Source organism: Abrus precatorius, unplaced genomic scaffold, assembly GCF_003935025.1.
Source record: "Abrus precatorius isolate BTA unplaced genomic scaffold, Abrus_2018 Scaffold3, whole genome shotgun sequence".
Classification (NCBI taxonomy): Eukaryota; Viridiplantae; Streptophyta; class Magnoliopsida; order Fabales; family Fabaceae; genus Abrus; species Abrus precatorius.
This window is the reverse complement of record NW_020874373.1, coordinates 10532703-10558371: the sequence shown is the minus strand read 5'-3', so window position 1 is coordinate 10558371 and position 25669 is coordinate 10532703. Positions and strand designations below refer to the sequence as shown.

The 25669-nt window shown below is 26.0% G+C and overlaps 1 protein-coding gene across 3 annotated transcripts; it reads right to left on the bottom strand.

Moving 5' to 3' along the window:
* Positions 1 to 7772: 7772 nt before the first annotated feature.
* On the bottom strand, positions 7773 to 12225 carry LOC113863927 (calcium-dependent protein kinase 32). 3 transcript variants are annotated; one of them, XM_027497714.1, is made up of 9 exons: positions 11637 to 12148; positions 11278 to 11354; positions 10703 to 10826; positions 10479 to 10622; positions 9705 to 9857; positions 9428 to 9543; positions 9137 to 9304; positions 8582 to 8812; positions 7820 to 8303 (listed from the first exon to the last, which is right to left on the bottom strand). In XM_027497714.1, exons 1-9 carry the CDS (start codon positions 11785 to 11787, stop codon positions 8148 to 8150), a joined length of 1320 nt encoding a protein of 439 aa, XP_027353515.1. In that variant the 5' UTR covers positions 11788 to 12148; the 3' UTR covers positions 7820 to 8147. The 3 variants fall into 3 exon arrangements, with proteins under 3 accessions (XP_027353513.1, XP_027353515.1, XP_027353514.1); XM_027497712.1 differs by having other exon boundaries at positions 7773 to 8303; positions 11278 to 12225; XM_027497713.1 differs by having other exon boundaries at positions 8582 to 8802; positions 9133 to 9304; positions 11278 to 12148.
* Between the last annotated feature and the right edge of the window lie 13444 nt (positions 12226 to 25669).

Below are 25669 nucleotides of genomic sequence, written 5' to 3'. Positions count from 1 at the left end.
GTATTCTCCCAAAAGAAGTTCTCCATTTCTTTAAGAATGCACCTACTATTTATAATATATATGGTTAGAAAAATGTTAAGTTTTTAGGTTTAAAAGGAAATTTAAGGGTTTTTATGTTTATAAGGAAAATGAAGGATTTTTAGGTTTGTAAAAAGACTTTTTGAACTAGCATTAATTAGGTCTTTAGAAATTTTTTAGGTTTGTAAGAAAAATGAAAGACTTTTAAGTTTGCAAAAAAAAAAAAAACCTTCAGAGTTAGCATTAATTAAGTTTTTAGGAATTTGTTTAGGTTTGCAAGAAAAGGAAAAGATTTTTAGGTGTACTGATAGACTTTAGGATTTGAAAAAATAGAAGATTTTTATTGAATTAAGTTTTTTAGGGTTAGAAAAGAAGAGTGACTTTTTTAGGGTTAGAAAAAATTAAGACATTTAGAGTTTGTAAAAGGAAAGATTTTTATTGAATTAGGTTGTTTAGGGTTTGAAAAAAAAAATGAACTTTTAGTGTTAAAAAATATTAGGTTTGGAAAAAAATTTGACAACTTTTTAAAGTTAAAAAATGTTAAATCTTTGTATAAATAAATAGAAAACATGAAAGGAATACAGGAGATAAATAAAAAATAAAAATAAAAAAAAGAAGAAGTAGAGCTTTTACTTGCTCTAACAAATAAATATTTTTTGGTTTACCTCTTTATGATAGTTTAAGATTCATTGATTTGATCTCTCTTTCAAGCATTTAGATTTTTTATTTTAATGTGTTTTGATCATAAAATGTGCTTTGAAAAATTTTAATGCTCTCAAAATGTTGACTCCTCTACAATTATCTCATCTCTCATAAATTCTCTTTTTTTTTCTTCTTTATCTCCCAAACTCTCTCTATACTCTCTCTCTCTTTTTCTCTCATATGCTCTCCCAAAGAAAGTTCTTCCTTTTTGTAAGAATATACCCTTCATTTGCAGCTTATTTTCTAAACCTTAAATCTTATTTAATAAATATTTTTATTTATTTATTTTTATTTTAACAAGTTTATTGATGGTCACAAATCAATTATTTTCTCCACTCTTCTAAAAATGTTCAAATTAGTTTGATCATTTAAATTTAGAAATAACTTTAAAATTTAAGTTTTAAGTTTTTTATTTAGTTTTTATTTATTATCTTAATGTCTAAAAAAATTTAATTATTAAATTTATATTTTTAAAATTTTTTATATGTTAAAAGTAATACAATTGTATTAAATAGTAACAGAAATTCACTCTTTATAAAAGTTCAACTTAAATTGCCACACTTACTTTATTTTTAGAAAAATAATATTATATATAAGAGTTTTTTTTTTTAATTAATAAGATACTCGCGTGGGATTAGAAACGTTTGAAAAGAATTTTGTAAAAGTCAATTAAATTATAAAAATATCTTACAATATGTTTTTTTTTTCCTTTTTAAAAGCAGTACATATTCTTAAAAATTCTTACAAAATTAGTTTAACAAGTTTATAATGTTTTATAAAACTTATTAAAATATAGCTTTTACTCATCTTAACAAATCTTATGATCATTCATAACTTATATGTTTAAACATTAAACTTTAAATTTGACTTATTCTTATATAAGCTGTAGCAAATTTAAACCTGAATCAATCTCATTGCTTAATCCAACTCTAATTTTTTATTATTAAATCAAGTTTGATTGTTTAAATTCTTGAGTGAATCCAAAAACAAGCTCTATAGTTATATATTGGTTACGCAGATAAATTGGAGTTGCACGCAGCGCATGACGATAATCATAAGTGCATGGAAAATTTAAGCACGCCATTGAATCTAATAAGCATCTATCAGAGTGCCATGTCAGCTTGGACACTTGTTATTTTCTTAAATCTCAATTGACACCGATGGAGACGTCTAAACTTTACGAAATGTATTACGAGTTATCTTGTAGTCACAGCTTCATCTCCTCTTTGCCTGCAGAGTAAAAGAAAATTGAGAGAGAAAAAATAATTTAAATTAAAAATAAATAAATATTTTTTTTTATTTTCAAAAATTACTATTCGTTATATTTCTTAGTTAAGAAATAAAAATATATCATTATCTATGTTTTTTCTTTTATCCAAATACAAAATTAAGACACCAAAAAAAATAAAATGTTAGAATAACATGTTCACATAACACCTGTCATATATTATAATAAAATTGATGTTATGAGCTTTACTTCAACTTTTATAATTCTCTTTTTTTATTATTTTCAAAATTTATGTGGTGTCTACTGAATAAAAATTATAAAACTAAAAACATTGATAAAATATTAGAAAAGAATGAAAACAATGTGATATTTTTGTAATTAAAAGTAAAAAAGAAGAAATAAAAAATTAATAAACTAAGGGCTTGTTTGTTTCTGTTTTAATTTTTAATGTTTATAAATTATATTTTAAAATGATTTTTAAAAACTGTTTTCTGAAAAAATAAAATGTTTCATTTTTTCTCTCTCAAAAAATCTTTCATGTCCTAAAATTTTTTCTACACGTGCTTTCGTTGTCCATAAATGAATGAAAACAGTCAAAACACAGTTGCACTAATCTGCGTGACGTAAATCTATACCTATAAATGTACCACACAAATCTGTTTAAGCAGCAAATGTCACCATAATTGATGTAACTATCAGCTGCAATTATTGATGGTTATTCCAAATATCGACAAAGATGGTGTGCAAATCATAATCTATATTGTCGATTATTTCCTCAATTTACCCTGCACAAATGGTTGTTAACTGCTACGTGGCATTAAACTCTTACTTGTGATGTGTTATGCAGCAAATAATGATAAACCCCGCAATTTAATTAATACCATAATTTTCAGTAGTAATACGTGTAACTATTTCTTCTTCCATTAGATTATGAGCTAATCAAAATTATATAATAAAAGGAAAAAATTGCTTTGCAAGGATGCTGATTGCTGACGGTCTTTTGGTTGATCCAAACATGGCTGACAATTGTACGATCGACAATGACCCAATGAGTAGCAAATTTATAAAAATATTACAAAGTCAAACCACGAAGTTGAGTGTCAAGCTAGAAAGAGAATCTGAGATAAAATAATGTAGGGAGAAGTGATTAGATTGTATAAAAATAATATGTCAAAACAGGCTAAAAATAAAAGAATATTAAGTCACTTAGAGACAAGTGAGGACAATCAATTGTTTAAGCGACATTGATTTTCGTGATTTTGTTTCAATTATTTGAGTCTAATCATTCATGTAAAGTTACAATCGCTGGCATATAATAGTCATACATCTAGGATAAAAATCAGGTAGGGTATTGCATAAGAATTGATGAACTGGGGAAAGGTCCACGAACGAAATAACTAGTGGAAAATCAACTTGGATCATAAAATTTTGACTATTGAATGCATCAATCATTCGATATAATTATTATAATTAAATAATTAACTTTGAATTTTACTCAATTATTTAAGAAGATGAAATGTCTATATGTACATATAAGTAGTAGTACAAAGCCAAGTTCACGACTGTGTTTGGATGAGGACAAATTGTTTAAACATTAAAAGCAGAGACGTTCGAGTTAATTATTATTGTTTTAAGAGTAAATTTTGGCCCATTTGGGTGTTATTTGATACTCAATTTGCTTTTTCAGATGAATACATTTGTGTGCTTTTATAAACTGGAAATGAGGCTTTTATAACGCACATTATATCTTTTAAAGTGTGATAGTTTTGCAATAAAATGTTTATACAAACATTTTATCATTTTTTTAATTATACATAAGCATATAATTAAATTGACCATGATAAATTATTCATCTATCATTTCACGAACAATGTAAATATTAAAATTTAAGTAATTTATAGACTTCAATTACGTAGTCATATTTTTAATTTTGATAAAAACATTCAAATTCAATATAAATCATGTCCCTCTTATATATTCAAATTTAAAATAGGGATCAACAGAGTCACACAATCATAATATTTATTTGACATTATACTTAAAACAAGTGTATAAATAACAAAATTAATATAAAATTCTAACAAAATTACATAGAAAAAATTATATTTCCTTTTCCACAAATTGAAACTCAAATAAAAATAGATAATAATAAAAATAATTCAAAAATATGTCACCATTAATATACAATGCATAGTATTAAAATTTCTAAATTTGGATTTTATATCTATTTATGTATTTTTATTCTTTTTTCATTATTTCTATTTTAAATTTATCATCATTAAATTATCACAAATTAGCATAAAAGTATAAATATTTATATTATAAAATATATTTTTTTTGTAATTGTCATTGTCTCTATTTATTCATTTTAAACTATTTTCAATGCAACTCAATGTTTCATTTACTCTTCAAAGTTAAAATAATTGTGTGCCTAATTATCTATGCACTTAAAGGACAAAAACATAATGAAGCTTCAGAAATAATTGTCCAAAAAAAAAAGGAGATGAAAGAATATTAAATAAAAATAAGAATAATTTTTATTGTTAATTGTTATATGTGAAATACTTGGAATCTCAACCCTTTTACAGATAAAGAGAAACGAAACCGTTAATAATAATTCATTTTAAAAAAAGTGATATACTATAATGACTTAAATCAAGTAATTAAATAATTAATGATCACAACTTTAAAAAATAGCAATAATAACTACATATTTAAATGAAATTAACATACTTTTATAGAAATAATTGTTTATCTTAAAATAAAATAAGAAAATGAATGACATTTAAATGCTATTATCGCTACACAAATAGGATTAAAGAAATGTGAGTTGCCTACACACATTCAGATACATATATATTTCAATGATATAATTTTTAAAATAAAAAAACAATACTTTATTAAAAATCATGATAATAGTATATCAAAAATCAGGACTGTATTATAATAAAAATTTAAATATGTTTTTATCCTCATATGTTAAGGAATTTTTAATTTTATTTATTTAAACAAATATGTTTTATTTTAGTCCCTACTTTTTAATAAATTTTTAGTTTTAGTCTCTAATGCTAATGTGGTCAAATTAAAAATTAAAACATGATAATATTTCAATAAATTAGATCAATATTAAGAATTAAACATATAAATTTATTAAAAAAAAGTAGAAATTAAGAAATATTAAAATATTAATTAGGATCCCTGTTGTTTTAACAAAAATATTAATCCTAATTCTTAGCACTGAGTTTAAATAGTTAATGACAATAATTTGTTAAAAAGGTTATTGATTATATACTACACTAATTTTAAACATTTTAGTGTAATAAAGTTAGACTATATATAAAAATGTTTATTTACATTTACACTACACGAATCTCTTCTCAATCTAAAGAACCAGCATGCATGTGCATCATCAATCATAAAAGTAAATCAATTCGATGATGAAGCAAATTTGTAACTTCTCAATTCAATGAATGCCATGTCATGCTGGTTTGGTGAGACTACTTTTCAGCTATCAAATATTTGGATCAAAATCACACGTCATCTCAATTTCATTGTCTATTAAGATTAATTTTAATTGAATTTCATATCATAATCATTTTCAACTTGCTCACACATATTGATTTAAGTGGTTAAGATTACTTTTAATTTTCTTTAATCGGCGTATAACATTTCTTACTTTCCAAAAATGGATATATCGATGTTTTGTAAAATTTTATTTTGAAATTCAAATTCTAAAATAATTCAAAATTTAATTTTTGGAGCTGATAAAGTATGAAATTTAGAAAGAGTTGATGTTTCCTTTAGAATTTTAATTTAAATGTACATTAAACTCTCTTCAAAAATTTTAATTTCATGATAATTGTAAATGTGCTTTGATTTTGTATTATTATTTTTTATTTATTTTTCATATACATCTCAAAAATACATTTTACTAATAAAAGAGACACAATGGGATTTGTCTGTCCTCCTTTAAAAATTAATTATGTTAAAGTAAAAGAAAATTCTACTGTCAACAGTGCATTATAAATTATTCCCAACATATTAATTTGTTTCTCTTACCTACGTTTTTTAAAAAAATATACATGCCTATCCAAAATACATTTAAAAAATATAAATACTAATTTTTGTCTGAATGACATTACTTAAAGACTAAATATAAAAACCAAATATCAAAGCATATTATTAATACAATTTTCTGTAATTTTAATAAATTTTTAACATTTTTTATTTTAAATTTATTAACCAATGCTTTTCAAACTGTGTCAACAAGACTTCAAACAATATTCTTGATGCTAACGATGGGAATTGATGATCAGTTAAAAAACAACTTAATATAAATTTTTTTTAATTTTAGAACAGGAAAGCCCAAATCTTTCTTTTGGCCCGTAATCTTGTTCTTTTATTCTATTACGATTTATAGAGTGTAGAAAACTGTTCAGCAAAACAAAATGTAGTGTTGAAAACTGCTTCTTTCGGCCCGAATTTAAGGCCGGTTCTATTTATTTGACAAAAAAAATTGAACTTTAACCTTAAAAAAAATGAAATTTTGACCAAAAATAAACATTATCTTAAAAAATGAAAAATATTTAACAATTGTTATTCAATAATTAATAGGATTGTAAATATAAAAGATATAATCTCCAAGAACACACAATATATTTGATTTTTATTTATAAAAATAATAGGATCTAATGCATTGAAAACTACACAACATTAAGTGTTATATTTTTTAATTTTTATTTTTTGCTATTTATGTGTTATAATTTTTAATAAAAAGCTTACAATTTATTAAATCTTTATTTATAAAAATAAGGTGATTTATAATTATTTATACCAATAATGTTAGTATTTTTGTTATTATTAGACAAGAAAGCCTAAGCCGCAAACTATGAGTCTGTGACCCTTGGATCTCACTTACAAGTGCACACTACTTTTTTTCTGGATTTGGATTATCTTATACTGTTGAATAATATATGGATTATCAATTAAAGTGAAAAAACATGATCAAGATAATTTTTTATAAGAGAAAAATATTAATATAAAAATTAATAAAAAATTATCTCTCTTTTTTTTACTTCTTTATTTGTTGGAAAGCTCTCTTATGTAACTTTTCTAAAATTTATGACAAAAATTTATTCATTTTTTATATTAATTTTTTTATTAGCACTTCTCAAAAAATTTATCTAAATTGAGCTTATATCTTTCTTTTCTAACATAACGATATCACATTAGTTACAAGATGATTCAAATTTCATTTTATAATAAGTATTTTTTAACTTTAAATGAAATTTAAATTAAAAGAAAAGTATCACTGTTGGCAGTGTAAAGTCATGCCAGAGATTTTCTCATCATCAGAAATGAATATTTATTTATAGATTTTATTAACTTAAGTTCTTAGAGTTAAAGATAAATAACTAATAATAATAAAATATTATTAAAAATTTATAACTTTAATACAATAAAGTATTTTTTTATAAATTTTTTCCATTTATAAATGTTTAACGTGAACTCTAACAAAACCTTTATTTATTGTGTTAAAATAGATTTAAAAAAATAAGATGTGATAGATATGTGAGCGTACATGAATAAATTATGAAATTTAAATTTGACATGGTGCGTTTAAATTTTACATTTTTACATTTAAGATTTATAGAATAATTAAATAGTCTAAAATTGACTAAATTTAAGTAATTTCATTTGATGAAAAATATAATATATTTTAGTTACAAAAAGTTACATTATATATCGAAGGGGAGAATAGTTGAAAAAGATCCTCATTATCAATAAGGAGATTCAAATTTAATGCAGAAAAATTGATCATATGAATTAAACTGATTTGTAAAGTAAATCCTCATTATAGATATAGGCATTATTCATGGGGCAAGGTTTACTTAAAAATGGCAGATTACATATAAAGCGTGATAATTAAAAATATTTACAGCCACAAATGAAGACTTGTCTCCCACCCTCTACTGTGAACTACCACAACCTCAACAAACCAAAAAAAAACAGACACTTCCAAACCAAATAGACATTACTGCTGTGCCAATATCCTATATTTTTCCACCCAAAAATGGGTATTAGAGAAAAGAATTACAATTAAGAGAAGGTTAAAACTAAAAAAATAAAAGAAAGACTTGTTTTATCATATTTTCCTTTCCAAAGTAAAATTTGGCCTTTCTAAAGTACTCATCTACCGTCATTGCTTTTCATTGTTTAGATGCAATGACCCATCTCTCATCAATTTCAGGCTGAGACTTGCAAACCTCTCTCGCGAATATTGCCTTGATGCTTTTCTCCAATCTGTGCCAGCCTTCATCATTGTAGCAAATTCATCATAACTTATCCTTCCATCCTGCAATTTCATGGGAACATTGATCAATTGCTGGTTCCAAATAAAACTATTAACAATTTTTAGTTATCTTCATTAAAACCACACTACGATCTCCATGCAGCACCATATAGGTGCAGAACACCAAATGACGGGTTAAAGAACGCAAAAATGACTAAAACAAATGAACATTATGAAAATTAAGAATGAAGCAAAGCTTTTCATTCTATCTGCATGTTGAATAAGACAAAACAACAAAAATCTACTTTTTAGTATATCTACAAAGCAAAAAATGAACTGACCTTGTCTGTGTCCACATCATGCATAATCGCACTAATGACTTCTTCACTGTTTGTGTCAACCTCGTCCGATAAGGCACTTCGCAGCTCCTCAATCTCTATATAACCACTTTGGTTCGCATCGAAAAATTGGAAGGCTTTGTGAAGATGCTCATCATTTCCCATCTTTCTCAGATGAACAGAAATGGCTACAAACTCTCCATAATCTAGGTGCCCATCCCTGTCTACATCACCCTGTAAAAGCAGATCCCACAGGTTAGAAATTAAAGATACAAGAACCTTCTAAAGGCATTTGTGTTATTTTAACAGAGATTATACAAACATGTAACACTTAGTGAAATGCACTAAGTTAGAAAACCTGTTGTTAGTATTTGCAAATTAACTAGTACAGTTATGCTAAGCAAAAAGATCCAGGTTTGCATTTAGTGTGACATATTAAAAAGAAAATAAGCTGAAAATTTTATTTTAAAAAAAACTCAAATTTTGATAATGGTACTTATTTTTTAACTACTAGTTGTGGAGAAGAGGTTAAAGAAGGATGATGATAGTAATACTCACAGCTTCCATGAGAATTTGGAGATCTGCATCAGGAACTTGATGGCCTAGTTTATGCAACCCTACTCGTAGTTCATCAATGTTAACCTTGCCTCTGTTGCTTGTATCCATAACCCGGAATCCCTCTTTCAGCCCGGCAGCTTCTTCCACAGTCAAATGCTCGGCAATTACCTGTTCACATGAAAAATATCAATGATAAAAGAAATGAGTGACTCATGAATTAGAATGGTCATATGGATTAACATTACAGGGATGATTGCCCAAGGAATATTTAAATATTGTGGAGAACATTACCCTTAAAGCTCTTTTCTTAAGCTTGTTCATTACAGAAAACTGCTTGAGCCTGGCTCTTACAGTTTCTCCCAATGAAACATTGGGAGCTTTCTTCGCATTTTGTAACCATGGATGATCTGCATTTAGTGAACAAGTAATGTTAGGATGCTGATATTTCATGTTTGCAAAATTCAAAGAAAAGAAACAAACCAATATGTTGAGCAGAAAAAATTATATAGAGAATCTACACTTCTCTTCGTCTCTCAAAAGCATGTTATATGAACGAACTGCACTTTACCTAACACTTCCTGTGCAGTAAGCCGTCGCCTTGGGTCAGGATCTAGCATCTTCTTCACAAGGTCTTTCGCATTATCTGAAACTTTTGGCCATGGATCCCTTTTGAAGTCAACAACAGATCGAATAATCGCTTGTGCAACTCCTTGTTCAGTTTCTTCATTTCACAAAAGAGGAAGAGAAACATGATTCAGAAAATCAACTTAATCAAAGACATAAGAGTAAAGGTAAATTAGATATACCACACTAAAGTGAAGGGGGAAAATATTGAATTTATAAAATCTTCCATCTTTTAATATTTAAAAAAGTGCAAATACAGTGGAAGAGAAATATGAAACACAAGAGCGATACCATACATTAGAATGAAACATCTTAATTCACACAACAAACAAAAATGGTGCTGATCAATTGCTGGACGTAATGCAATTAGCCACCTAAGCATTTCATATTTTGCATGAAAACCCAAGCAAGTGAATCGAAAATCATGAATCATCAATCATAATGTCAAACCAAGATATAACTTATCCATTTTTGTCTTTGTTGTCATCAATCATAAAGCCATGATCAGAAGATAATATTTACCAACTAACAAATCACTCTTTCTTGACCATTCAAAGACATGTGTCTACTACTCCTCCGAAAATTTATGTTGCTGTTTAAGTATGAAGCATATGATAATAGATCGGTAGCATGAACTCTACAGTGACTTAAAAGTGGAACACTTAAGATCTCGGCCTCTAAAAAAACTGAGATACATCATTCGCAAGACAAAACTAACCTGCCCAAAATGGTGGGACACCACAAAGTAAGATGTATAGAATTACTCCAGCACTCCAGATATCCACTTCTGGGCCATAGTTTCTCTTTAATACCTCAGGAGCCATGTAATATGGACTTCCTACTATCTCATTAAATTTTCCCCCTGCAAAAATGGAACACTTTCAGCCAACTGTAAATCAACTTAAGCAGCAATAGAATGAAAATCAATAATCAAAATCATACCTGGCGTAAAGAACACTGACAATCCAAAATCTATAGCCTTCAGAGGCGCAGTTTCCTTCTTATTTGCAAACAAAAAGTTCTCGGGCTTGAGATCCCTATGCATCACACCATGCTTGTGGCACATCTGAAACACAGCCAAAACACAATTCAATCCCTATTTCACCACATCAAAAATAAGAACACACCCAAACACATCACTGCAAAAAGAAAAATAAATCATACACGCCCAACGCAATGCATTTATTATTCATAAAACATAATTCATTTTAAAAATTAAAATCCAAACGAGCTTCATAAAAACAGCTCTTTACCCAAAGATCAAAAAGTAAATGTCATTTAATAACTTCGATGTACTTCTCCATAACTATATCCAACTCCATTAAAAAAAATCTCCCAAGCACAAAAAAATTTCCAATCCAACTTCACTAAAAAATCAGAATCTAACAAACCGGTTTTATTTAAAATAATTATTATAAAATATAAATCTAAATAAACTTATTTTACAATTATAACCAAAACATTAAACTAAAAACACATAAAAACACCGAAACCACCAAATCAACCCCAGATCGAACCTGAACGACTTCAACAATGGTTCGTGTAACGGCGGCGGCGGCGCGTTCGGTGTAGTGTCCACGCGCGACGATGCGATCGAAGAGTTCACCACCTTCACAGAGCTCCATAACGAGGTGAACGGCATTGTCATCCTCGTAGGTATCCTTCAAGGTCACGATGTTAGGGTGTTTAGGCAAGTGCCTCATGATCTCAACCTCTCTCCTCACATCTTCGATATCTATGGCGGTTCTCAGCTTCTTCTTCGATATCGACTTGCACGCTAGCTCCTCTCTCGTTTCCTTGTCCGTGCAAAGGTACGTTATTCCGAACTCGCCGCGACCCAGTTCGCGACCCAGCTCGTAACGCGCCTCGATCTCGCGTCCCGTTGGGGACTTCAAAACGGTAAGCTTTGACCCGTTCGCTGCGTTGTTGTTGTTGCTGAAGCCGTAGTCGATTGCAAAGGGGTTTTCCTTCTTCTTCTTCTTGTTCTTCGTTTCATCTGTGGTTGGGGTGGCGCAGCAGTTACCCATGGCTGGGAATTAGGAAGGGTTCGGATTTTACGAGGTTTTGGTGAGATCCGGGTTTGGATTGCTGAATCTGGGAAATGAGGTTTCCAAAAAAAATGGGGGAAATAGAAATAAAAAAAAAATTGACTTTCGGGAAATGGGTATGGCGAGAAGAGTGGGAATTGAGAATTGAGAATTGGGAATTGGGAATTGGGAAGAGGGTGATTTAAGAGAAGGGTTTTGGTTTTGGGAATGTATGAATGCTGCTGATGATGAAGAATTAAGCGCGTGTTTGACACCGTGAATTGGAGGAAACGAGATGGAAGCTGGGTTAAGGTCAAACTCGTTTCGCAGAGACTTCGTCCATTGTCTCTCTCTCTCTTATTAATTTTTTTATTTTTATTTTCTCTCTCTGTCCCAATAACGCTGTTTGTCCGAAAATTATTTTTTATTTTTTTCTTTCTGTGTACTCCGACTTAACGGTGATGTTGTGTGTAATTTCGACAGTGCCATTTTGGAAGATGAGGAATATACTCTAATATATTTTCTAGAATCAATTAAAATTTTTAAATTTATAATTAAAAGAGTAACATTTTTTGTTTGTGAGAGAGAGGTCAACAACGAACGGGGAAGTGTTGTGCGAACGGACATTGTCACTCACCTAAAAAGTTGAAATTTATTTCTTTTGTAGAAAAAATAAGCAAATCCTATCATGTGATGCCAAGTGCGCTGGTGGGGGGTTCCCCTCATTCAATTTTAACAGAGAAAGAATGAGATCGGTTTCAATGCCACCGCCAAATATATTTAACTCATCTTTCGTTTATCCATAAATTCAATTTCTCTTCTCATCCACGTTTTTCCGTCAAAATTATAATTAACATTTATTTTTAATTGCATTTAATAATTTTATTTAAGCTATTCAAATTAATTTTATTTCATTTCAAACTATACTACCTTTTAGTACAATTTGTAAATTAAATGTTTTTTAGGCGTTAAAATGAGATTAATTATTCTTTATACTTTTAGTTTATTATAAAATATGTATATACAATTATACATACATGAAAAAAATAAACAAATACATATTTGAAAAAAAAATTATAATATTATTTGTTTTATATTCAAATAATAAACTTAGATTTATAGACATCTTTTTTCAAATGTTTTTATTATTTTTATTTGAATTTATTTTAAATACATTTACATTATAAAAAATTGCATACCGTCATCCGATTAGGGATTATCATATTAATAAAAATCGTTGATATTTATAGCAATTAATATAAAAATTATAATGTATTCTAATTGATTAGTAGTGTAAAATTTTTTATACCAACAGAATACTAAAATTAAACTCTCTTTATTAACGTATAAATATTAAGATTTGTATTTACAAATCTTGAACTTAGAAAATATATATTCAATAAGTATTCAATATATATAGTTATGTAAAAAAAATAGTTAAATTTATAAACAAATTATATATTTTAGTATTTCAATAATTTTTTAAAAGAAATTAAATTTGTTGAATTTTTACTTTAAGATTATTATATAAAGTAAAAATTGCTTAATTTATCTAAATTCTTATTTAACCGTCAATATACCTTTAACACATCCCTTTGTGCTCAAGACTAAATATTTAGAGCATAAAAAATGTAGGGTTTTCTTTTAATATAGTATTAAATAAAATGTGAGAACATGTAAATAGCACCGAAAAAATAGAAGAACTAAGCATCTTGTACAGAGAAATCCACGTGAACAGGTTAATTAAATTGGGAAATTTTGTCGAGTTATTAAATTTAACTCAATTTTAAAAGCTAGTTTATAAAGTAATTATTATTTTAATTTTTATAAGTTCTTATTTAATTATATTTATAAAATTTATTTTAATAAATTTTAAGTCAAACTTATGAATTAATTCTTGTCAAATATATACTTAGTTAAGTCTTTTTCTTAAATGTGCCCATAATTTCATTTTAACTTGAAATGCAAACAATTGTTGAAAACTGATTCCTAATTTTCCTAAAGCATATCCATATCCGTACTTCTTAAATTTATTATAATTAATTTTCTGATCAAACATGTAGCATTTGACATATTAGATAATCAATTATATAGAAAAATATTATGATTGATAATGAGTCATGTAATTATTAGGCTTATTTATTAAAATAATAAAAAGTTATTTATCAAACTAAAAAAAATATTTTTAATTATTTTTTAAGTTCTTTTTAATATGTTATTTTAAGTACTCAGTGTTATAAAGTTAGTTGTGATAATTTTAAATCGTTACAAATTTTTTAATTTTCATAATTAATTCCGCTAACAAAACAACTTGTGCCCGTTTGAATTTAATTTTAGCTTTTTATATCTAAAATTGTTGATTTGAAACTGTTATAAATTTTTAAAAACTTCATAATTTTGAAAAGTAAATTTTATAATGGTGTAATAGCCAACAAATAAAGAAAAAAAACGTTTCCACAACTTCTCGTTAGAATATGTAATAAGTTCTCTTCTTCTCATCATTTTCTTCTTTCCATCTTTAGGTAACTAATTATATATATTATTTTCGTTACATTTCTCTTATATTTAACACAACTCTAGAAGAAGGTCTTTGATCTCTCAAATTATAAGAAGCTCTCCCTTTTCATATTATAAAGCGAAAGAAGTTACAAAGTTATGAAATAGTTCTAAAATGTCATAGATAGTATTGTACAATTCAAAGACAAAACTAGGTGACATGTATTATGCATGCAACAAGTATCATATGTAGTGTGAGATATTTGAAATGACATGACAAGAAAAATCATAAATAAAAAATATTTTTAAAGATTATTTTAATAAAAAATTATTTATTTATTTATTATTATTATTATTATTATAAATAAGCCTAATTATTAGCTAGCTCTCAATAGAGTAAAACAGGCATAGGATATACCTTTATCCTATTAAGGATGAAGTAGATTCATTCACAGTTGGATTTAAAGAGTGATAATTGAAAAATAACACTCAATCCCAACCTTTTTAAGATAAAAAATTTTAGAAAAATTAGTCTCGATGAAGCATATTCGATAAATGTACCTAATTACATAAGTAATACGTAAAGGGTAAGAGAATTGTTACAAGCGATTGTGTGTAAATTAAACATCAATATTACAAATTAACTATTATTTAAACAATTTTAGAATATGTTATTATTATTATTATTATTAAAAGTAAAGTAAACAAAAATACAAAGAATTACAAGAGAATGTCAAGAAATTAAGTAAAATAAATGATTCACTATGCATATAGTATTATGCATGAGTCTTTCCAACTCTCACTAACGTAATGAAAATTTTCATCTCAATCTAAGTTCTAAAATTAATATTAAAAATCAAATGTTCAATGTTCTTGCAAATGATACCCTTATTTGTTGTAGTCTCTCATTATTTTTTACAATAACATTCTTGTGAAATATTCAAAATTCTTCTTGTATGTAAAGGAAGGAAGATATCTGCAAAGACACTTTGACGGTGAAATTAGTGTTTAGTATAAGATAATAAATGTTATTAAATATTTTGAAGTCAATTTTATTACTTATGTTTCTTAGTTTCTTTTTATAGACATAATATTGGGTTAATGAGCTTGATGGGTTAGTCCTAAATTATCCTTTTGATTGCTTGAATAATTATTCTTTCTTTTATTAGTTAATTATCTTAATTAGCTTATTAATTTATTTTGATGTAATTGAAAGGATGTTGGTATTCTTCGTCCAAAAAGTAAAGCTAAAAGAGTATAGATACCCTTTGTCATTAGGTGAGACCAAAGAAATACTCGGTTTCTTTTTTCTATAAAAATGACCTAGTGTTTAATTCAGTACATTCAAAATTAGTTTAAATTTATCTCTTTAATATATCAGTCCTTTCCCTTAATTAAGAACTGCAATCCCTTAAAAAAAAATTAAAGAAAGCATTAGTATAATGGATCTAAAAGATCTCATTATTAACAATCTTTATTTTTAAAAAGTTATTAATTATTAATTGTAATATAATATTTATTAAAAAAATTATTTTTAAGATAATAGATACTTTATAATAAAAAATTATCACTTTTAATAATTTATTCTTAATCCTGAAAGCCAAAGTTAACATTTTCTTATTATTGTTTGCGACTTTAAGTCTCCAACAGGCATAGGTAAATTACTCCGGTTGACCGTTTTCATTATAAGTTTTAGGCATATGTTTTCCCTGTTTTTCACAAAACTAAATTATTTTTATAGAAATGCTTTTAAAAATTATTTATATTGACATATCTATTCGCATCTACTGGTAAACTTAAATATTTAAAAATTATATATAATGAGGAAAACTTTTTTATGTAAGATAAAAAAAAAATATAAAGCGATCGTATATTAATAGTTAAATTTAAAAATTTAAAATGTAACCTAATCAATTAAAATGCATTTTTATAATTATGAGCGGAATGGGTATTTATATTTCAAAACTCGTTTTTATATGTCACGGCAATGATAAATCAGAAAAAACTAACAACAAAATTAAAAATATTAAAGTGAGTTTTTCTATTATAATTAGATCGTAATTAGTTAAAATAAATCTTATTAAATAAATACCTACAAATTTGAAGTTAATTATTTCAAGTAAAGTATCTTGCTTCACAAAAATAACAACTCTGCCCAAATTAATTAGAGCGTGGATTAGTACAGCTTCCATACATTTAACTAACCCATGTCATTTATAATTATATTATGCATTTTTATCTTAGCAAGAATTTTTAATTTTTATAATAATTTACAATTATATTTATAATATGTTTTAATTAGTTAAAAATAAAAAATATTAACAGTTAAATACTTTTTATACAATATCTTCACATATTTATTATAACAAGTTAGATGACGTATAGAGTTCATTTAAATTAATAAGAAAATTTTTAATGGGATTTGATGAAAATCATTAGGCAAAGAAAACGACTAGCTTCTAGTATCATGTTGACGAAGAAATTTGTGTTGATCATTCTATTTATCAAATTTTTTATCACCCGACGCAACGCAACAGCAAAAGGAAATGTTATGTAGTGACACTTTAAAATTAAATTATTCGTAGTTAATATAGGTTTTCTTTTATAAAAATTAAATTATTAGTATAGATATTATAAATCTATATTAATAAATAATTTAATTCATAAAATGTTTTTATATATTATTAATCATCAATATAAATTTTTAAAATGTTTATATATTAATAATTTTTAATTTGCGTAGGCATCACCTCACATGTTGGCTCGGGTAATCAAAATGCTTAATTTTGTATTTAAGTAGACCTAAATTTGCACGATTAAAGTCCATACTCACTTCTAATAATCATGATTATTACAAAGGATATTATTGTAAATACATGCAACATCTATATGTAGTTAGATTAGATAGTCAACGTCCTAGCCGGAGGTCTCAGTTGAAAAATTCAAACTCGCCATGCCCGTGTGAATTTAGGACAAATAATTTCCCACGTGTTTGAACACGCCCAAGTTCAGATGTACTTAGGTTTTTTCAATTTTTTTCCTTATTTTATAAATTCGTACAAAAATTCCAATTAATTTTCACACAATGCAAATGAGCTTGCTATATGAAAAATGTTTAAACAAACATATATTGAAAATTTAGATGCATAGCTCAAGTGATCAATATTTGAAATTAAAATCCTTAACGATACCTAAAAGAAATATTTGTTGACTATTGCAAAATAAGTCCAGGAGTTAAGTGGAGTAAGGATATGTTTTTTTAAAAAGGATTTGGCTGTGTGAGTGTGATGGCACTGTCTCGTTGCCTCGTTGGTCTCTTCAAAGTGTGTTAGGGCAAAAGGGTATTTTAAAGAAAGTTAGGTGAATAATAATTTTCATAAAAAAAGATAAAGCAGCTTAAAATAACAAAAATAAAAAATCAGAGATTGCTTGAAAGGGAAAAGAGGACCTGCAAAATGCAAATCCAATTTTTTTGGTGGCATGCCAGTCAAACTCGACAATTTTGACTCCCAGACAGAACATAAGCTTGAAATTTAGAGGCGACGACGCCTTTGGTCAAACATACAAAAACATTGTCTTATATATGTAGTAGCAGACCACTACTCAATCCACCATATAAATATATATTTCTTCCCACTATAACTTTGTATATATGTCATCACTGTCATTTGCTTTTTCACAAGAAGAAATCAATCACTCACATCCGTTTGTGTTCGTGTGCAATAAACTTTGCCACTTATAAAATCGATGAACTCTGGTTTTTCTCATTTTTTTATTAATGCAAACATTGTTTTTATTTTTAATTAAAAATATTTTTAAAAATATAGTATTTACTGTTTAGTCTCTCAAATATAAGTTAATAAAATTTTCAATATCTATCCTCAGTTGATTTATTTATATTTAATGTTATCAACTTTAAAAATATTTATAATGTTTATGTATAATTAAATCAACTAAAAAATTATTTTTTAAAAAATTTATAATTGCTTGAGCCTTATATGTGTATAATAATCGATTTTAAAATATTTATGTACTCATTGAAATTAACTTTTAGCCAAACAAAATTATTTTGACTTATTTGGTTAGTTTGACATATTGTATTATTTTTTAGTGTAGAAATCAATATTCAAACTTAAGTTTTTTATACTAAAAGAACATAACAATGATTTAAAATTTTAAAAATTAAATTAATAAAATTTGCCTTTAAAAATTATATTATTAAAATAATATGTTTGTGAAAAACATTTGTGAATACTCAATTTTTGTTTAAAATTTTTTATTTTATTTTATTTTATTAAAATTTTGAATTTATTTTATAAAAAGGGAATGGAAACAAAATATTTTATGAAAATTAGAATTTGCTTTAACAAATTAGAAAGATTTATATTTGACTCTAAAAAAGGAATGGAAATATTACAAGAATTGAACCAAAACTAAGTAAAGTCTTTTAACATAAAAATAGAACTTGGATAAGAAATTTAGCCTTTTCCTAATGCTAAGAGCATAAAAAATAAAGAGAGGGCATCAAATAAGGGGCTGAATTTTGTTTGAGGAATGATACTTTGAACTTAGAGAGAAAGAGATTGAAGGAAGGGAGAAGCAAGAAAAACAAAAGACAAGCAAAAAGTTTAAGATTTATAAATAAATTTTTATCATATATTCTATGAATTTTTTTTACATATTCCTACTATTGAATGAGCATTTTCACATCACATAAATCTCATAATATCAACAAAATAAAAACAAAATTTTGCAATTTTTTTTTTACATATTCCATGAAAGTTACTTTCTCCACCATTTTTTCTCTTCTTCTTTTCTCTGAGCTACACTACTTTCAACCATTCCTCTTTCTCACTCATCATTCTTTTATCTAAACCACAACTTTCAAACAACCAAGATACACTACCTCTCTACCAATCATTTTTCCTTCATTAATTCATCATCATTTTCAAACACAAAACTTATAATGAAAGCTCATCCTCCACCCTTTCTCCTTTCTCTCTCTCTCTCTCTCACACTAACTTCCATCACTTAAAATCATAGTCTCTATTAACCTCACTTCCACTCTTTCACAGTCTCTTTATTCCTTTTGGAGGAAAGCTCATTCTTAATCATAAAGTTTTTCGCCTCAAATTTGAAAATTTTAAATTTTGAACTTTTTTACTCTTTTTTTTATTTTTTATTAGTCTGAATTTTTTTTAACTTTTTTAGCTTAATATATAATTTCTTATTTCGGTTTTATTTATTATTATTATTATTTTAGTAATATTATTTTTTTTATTATGATAATTATTAATTTGTTTGGTGAATGAGTTCTTATTTTTTTATTTTTGTTTTTTAAATAAAAGTTTTAATTTTAACTTATTTGCTTGTTTTAATTCTCTTGATACTATTTATTTTAAAATATTATATTTGAGTTGCTTTTTTAATTTATCTCATTTTAATATTAACAACAAATTCTTTTTATTTTTTTTATATTTCATTATTTATATTTTAATTATCATGTTGATTATTTATTCTTTAGGATTGATATCTTTTATTTCATTTATTATATATTTGTAGAATATTGATATAATTTAATTTTATATTTATGATTACTTTCTCTTATATTATGAATAGTAAATTACTTATTTTTTATATAATCAATTAATAAATAATAATATAATTGCATCAATTTATGATACTAATGTATAACTTCTCTATTATCATGTATTATAAATTGATAAAGTATGTGTACCAACGTTACTAAGACTTTATACAATATTAATTTATCATATATTTTTTTAATTAATTAGTTAACCACCTTAATAATAAATCAATGTATATTATCCTCCTAATTACTAACTTACCAATAAATCAACTAATTTAAATCTAAATTTTTTTATTAATAAAATAATTTATAATACTAACGTATAACAACTCTACTTTTATGCGTTATAAATTGTCAAAAATTTATTAACGTTACTTTAGGTTTTATATGATATAAATCTATCAAATGAAATTTTTAATCTTTTTTTATCAAATAAGTATTTTCTTTAATCAATTTAAATAAATTTATTTCTTTTATTAAAATAAAATAAATTTTATATTTTAAAATTTCTTAAGTCATACTTATAATTTTGATAAATTAAATAAACATTTTTTTATTTATTTATACAAATTTCTACAACATCGATATGTAATTTATATTGTTTTTGATTGTTCAATAAATTATAAGAGATTTATGTATAGCTTACGTTATCTTAAATTTTCTTTCAACGTTAATTATAATTTAAAAATATAAATTCAAATATTTTATTTACAAATAATTTTTTTTTAACGATTTGTAATATAGTTGTGTGATGTTCCTTCATCTTCCGTATTATTTTTCGTAGGATACATGTATAATCGCGTTATCTCATATTCTAAATATTATTTTATAAATAAATCTTCTTTATTAAACTTAATTTTAATCAACTAACTTCGTAATTTTTAGATAGAATTACGTGTCTACAAGTTCTCCATTGCATTAGGGATACTTAGGAACAGAAATCGGACTTCTCAAGTCAAAATCATTTTCAAAATAATTTTTTCTCTTTTAAGATGCCAATTAATATTTTAATCAATATTTTTTCTTCATCTAAAATAAAAATAAAAAATAACTATTGTTTAGGGGTTAAATAAATATTTTTTTAAATTAAAATAAATTTACACAATTAATTTAAGGTAATAATTTTTAAACAGATGTTATGTTATAGGGTGCTAATACTTTCTCTATATGTAAATGACTCTCGAACTCATTTTTTGTTTTAAAGATCATATTATTTTAAAAGCTTTTTCAAGGTTTTCTTTAATAAACTTTAGTGATGACTACTTTGATTTCTAAAATACATTTTTTATTCTTAAAAAAATATTTTTTTAAACACATTTTTTATTGTACCACTGTGACTGCTCAGTTGTGACAACATTAATAAAATTTTATAATTTTTATTACAATAATAATTGATACACGTTCAAAGTTATTAAATAAATGTGAATAGAGAATTGTTTAGTATTTGAGAGTTAACACTGGATTAATACGGAGGTGTTCTTAAGTAATGGCGAATTTTTGTGCAAGAATAGGGTGTTGGCTTCAAAAAAATCTTTGTTGGTGTAGGTGTGTTATAGTTCGACTTAATAATATCATCTCGAAACATTAACCATTAAATTAATCAATATATATATATATAAACCAATGAAAAACTGTTATTTAAATTACACATGCATAATTAACAATTTAAACATTTTTATCTTTAAATGAGTTGCTAAGAAATAAAAGTATCAATATATAAATATACTTCAAAATTTAAATCATCGATGTAAATGGATTTAAAATTAAAAGTTTTGTATACGAGTGTCTTAAAGCACATGTTAATGATTTTTAAAATAATTAAAAATATTCTATTAAATAGTAAGTTAGTATTTATCTCAATAAAGTACATATAGAAAATTATCAATTGATAAAAAATTCTTTAAAAGTAAAAAATAATAATTTTACAAATCATTACAGTAATAGTATAATAAATTTAACTGTATGATATATAAAAAATATATGTATATCTTATATTAATAAAATTATTTATTAATATAATATAGATAAAATTAATACTGATTTTTTCAATTTTAATTGTTCTGATTTAATATTTTGACCTTTTAAATTTATTTTGATTTTATATATTTTCAATAAATTTAATTTGGTCGTATTTATTAATTATCATGGTAGAAAGTTGCTACAGTTAACAAAATAAAATTATAATTTATAAGGTATTTATTTTGTCTATAATATATTATACTATTAATATAAACACAGAATATTGATATTGACAATTAAATATTTTAAAAATAAAAAAAGTATTAATTGAGACAGACAGAACGTAATTATTAATAGAATAATAGTGAATATTGGTAGTGTTTGTTTAGAAGATGATAATAAATAGTAAATCCCTTTATAGTTTGATGAAGGATGTGTCATGCGTGGAAGATGAAGATTCAAGTGATCGGTGTTGCGACGGTTGGATAGCTCACGTTGGTGTGTTGTCATGTGGGTTCATTTAAACAAGGCAACGTATCCAGCATTAACAAAAGTTGTTAGATTCATGAAAAGCACTACCAATTTTCCATGCCAAAATTCTAGGTGTATTTTTATTATGTTTTTTTAATTTTAATTAAATTTTAATTTTTATAACATTAATTTTCGGTGTTAATTATGGATCATTTTCATGTGTTATGACTTTTCCTGCTATTTAAACTTAAAATTGTTAACCTCGCCTTTTAAATTTAATTTTTAAAATTAATGACAATAACATTTTATATTAAAAATACTTATTATAACTTTTATTTTAATAAAATTAATAAGAATTATAAGATAATGAGAATTTCAACCTTCTAGAAGATTATTATTATGAGACTTTCTTGACGAAAGGTTTCATACTTTTATTTTCCATAAAATCGTTGTTCTTAAGAATTTGTGTGAACCATTGGCGCATGAGTATTATTTAAATAATATGGTATAAAAAGACTCTTGGCATGAGAAATATACATATTTCATTTTAAAATAATATTTTTTCTGTTAAGTATTTATTTTATGATAAGTATTTCAACAGTGATATTTATAAGTCTTTGAAAATAAATTTCCTTTTCCTACAACTCCTAATGTTTTTCAATGTCTTGTTATTGAACTTCAAGACTTCAGAAGATGTAATATAGTAACAAAATCTGGAATGCCCTTACTTTTTTTTGTCAAGGACCATAAATATCCTTCGTGAGATCTTATTTTTAAAAAATCACAATATGATGAAATCATTTTTTTAGTAATTTCTTAAAACTAATATCACACTTTCCACTTAACTAGACTTTATCCATGAGATATTTTTAAAAATTGAAATAAATTAAAGTGCTTCTACACTTAATCCTATTGTTTCTATCTAATTAAAGTCTCCTTAGGGCAGGCTTGTTCTAAGTTTAGCAGAGCCTAACCCTGAATAGAAAAGAATAAGTATGATGTCATAAAAATTTATTCAAAATTATATAACCGTCAACTTCTTTTCTTTCATTAATTTTTAAATCCAATTATGATTTTTTTTATTTAACCGTATCTTTTACCTCTTCTATTTAGTGTTGCTCCTTTCAAGTTCAACTCCCACACTGGCCACACATATGTATCCTGCATTCTGTATATAATTTGTTAAGACTAGTGTAATTATTATATTAATTGAGCAGTCATATATGATTTATGAAGACTATGTGATTATTATGTAATAAAATTCTTTCACTTGCTTTTTTTTACTAGGATTATTTTTCATGTATTTAAGTCATACAATATTGGTGCAAAGAAACAAAAAGGAAAATTTATCGTTGTGAACATAAGATGGGTCCTGAACCAAATAAATGAGGCAAGGAACCAACATGCTAATTTAATTTGAAAGTACCTTATTCCTAATGATTAGTTGATAAGATAAGATTCGGTAACATGTAATCTCTACCCCCATGTATGTTCAATGAGATCCTTGCCTGAATAGTTTTATAGAGCCAAGTCAACAATGGCACGTAAACAATTAATTATTGACGTGAAAGAAACTAAGTTGCGATGATTAATTTGGTTCTAGAAGCTCTCTAAACCATCAAAGTCAAACCTTGTTAATCTACATCAGAGGGAAGGGATCTAACGAGAGGAAGGATGACATAGTCCATGATGTAGCAGATTCATATACCCGCTGTCATATATATATATATATATATAACTAAAAAATATTAATTATTCGGTGGGTCTACGATAACGTATTCTTCCCACCCAACACAAACATTTACTAGTATCGGTTGACAAATTTGTATTTCATGGAAGCTTCTTATCCTCATATTGAGATTATTAAGAGTCCAACTTACACGTATTGCCATTGAAATTCATCATTGCGAACTTTCCCTTACCATGATTCCCGGGCATTACTCTTGTTAGCTAGTAAAATTGCCTATGGGTGCTAGGACCAAAATAATTCTTCCTAATGCATGATTTCATGGTCAATGTGAATTCCAGAATCCAGACACCCAATATTTGCCAGAGACATTAATTTTCTTTTCTCGTTTTTGGGTGTGATCAAGGGGTCAAATCAAATGAACCCATTATGATTATTGATTTAAGTTGAACAAGCGCGTGGTAAAGCGCTTATTGTATTTTAATTTAGACCAAGGCATTTGTGTAGTATTGCGTTTCATCTTCCATTATATAATCAACAATTCATCTTTTGATTTATCAGTGATGTTTATAGCCAATTAGTCACTATACAAAGTTCCAAGTGAACAAAATTGAACATTTTTCTATATGAATTCTACTTTAGTCTTCTTGAGTTATTCAACACAATCATCCAGAATATATTTCAATGGCGTATCAGGAATCACTGCATAAGTATGACAAATTTAAAATTGTTCTATGTAGCATTTCGGTATTAATAAAAGTTGGACTTCAAAAAATATGAGTCCAGGTTTATATAATGTTGTGCGCCCAGGAATTTTAGTCAAACATTCTTTGAATACCCTATTGCGCATTTATGCAAATGTAATTATAATCTATTCCATTTGAGCATGTTCACAGGAGAAGAAAACAGCTTTAGTCATCTTTTTTTTGACAATGGCACGTGCATGTGTGAAGGTCAAAACGGATCAGAAATAGACTAATGCATTATACTCAACTCCCTAGTTAATGAGTTGGCATGCAGGAAAACGAGAATATAAAAAGACATGCAGATAGGACACTGAAATAAACAAGACCAAGAATAGTCATATAACAAACAACCACTAACAGGCATTTGTAATGCTTCATCTTCATCAATAAGTGGTCCAAGGATGCATCTGAATCTAATTATGGACACGAACAATTAACGGACCAACGTGTTCTTCCAGATTTTGAGGAGATAGCCTAGCTTATCCATTATATATTGCTAAAATTCACACTGCATTAAGGATACAACAAATGCTACAAAGCTGTGACTCTTGAAACATGTTTATGTCATAATACTGAAACATTTATAATTCTTCAATCAAACTAATGATATGTTTGAATTTTCTAGAAAAACACATTTCGAACCAGGAAAATATTATTGCTTCCTTCCACATATCATCTTGAATAAAGAAGTCATTGTTGAAATTTGACCAATGACACGCAGTTTGTGAACAAAGCAAATAACTTCCATCTGTTGCATTTAGTTTAATAAAGAGTTAAAAGGGTAGAATTTTTGACAAAAGCTGAACGAATAGAAGGTCTATGTATCTTACTGACAACAGCAACATTTGTGTGGCCAAACTCTAGAGCCCTTTTAAGATAAATCTCGTTTGTGGCATTGGATCTAGAACCGAGTCTAACTACAAAACCAAAGGA

What these genes read in the sequence shown, in the direction of transcription:
- LOC113863927 (XM_027497712.1), bottom strand. Translation starts at nt 11,787, where the DNA reads ATGGGTAACTGCTGCGCCACCCCAACCACAGATGAAACGAAGAACAAG. An exon ending in CCATTGTTGAAGTCGTTCAG is followed by an intron (nt 10,827 to 11,277) that starts GTTCGATCTGGG and finishes GCTGTGTTTCAG; the next exon opens with ATGTGCCACAAGCATGGTGT. An exon ending in TCCAAATTCTCATGGAAGCT is followed by an intron (nt 8,813 to 9,136) that starts GTGAGTATTACT and finishes CTGCTTTTACAG; the next exon opens with GGTGATGTAGACAGGGATGG.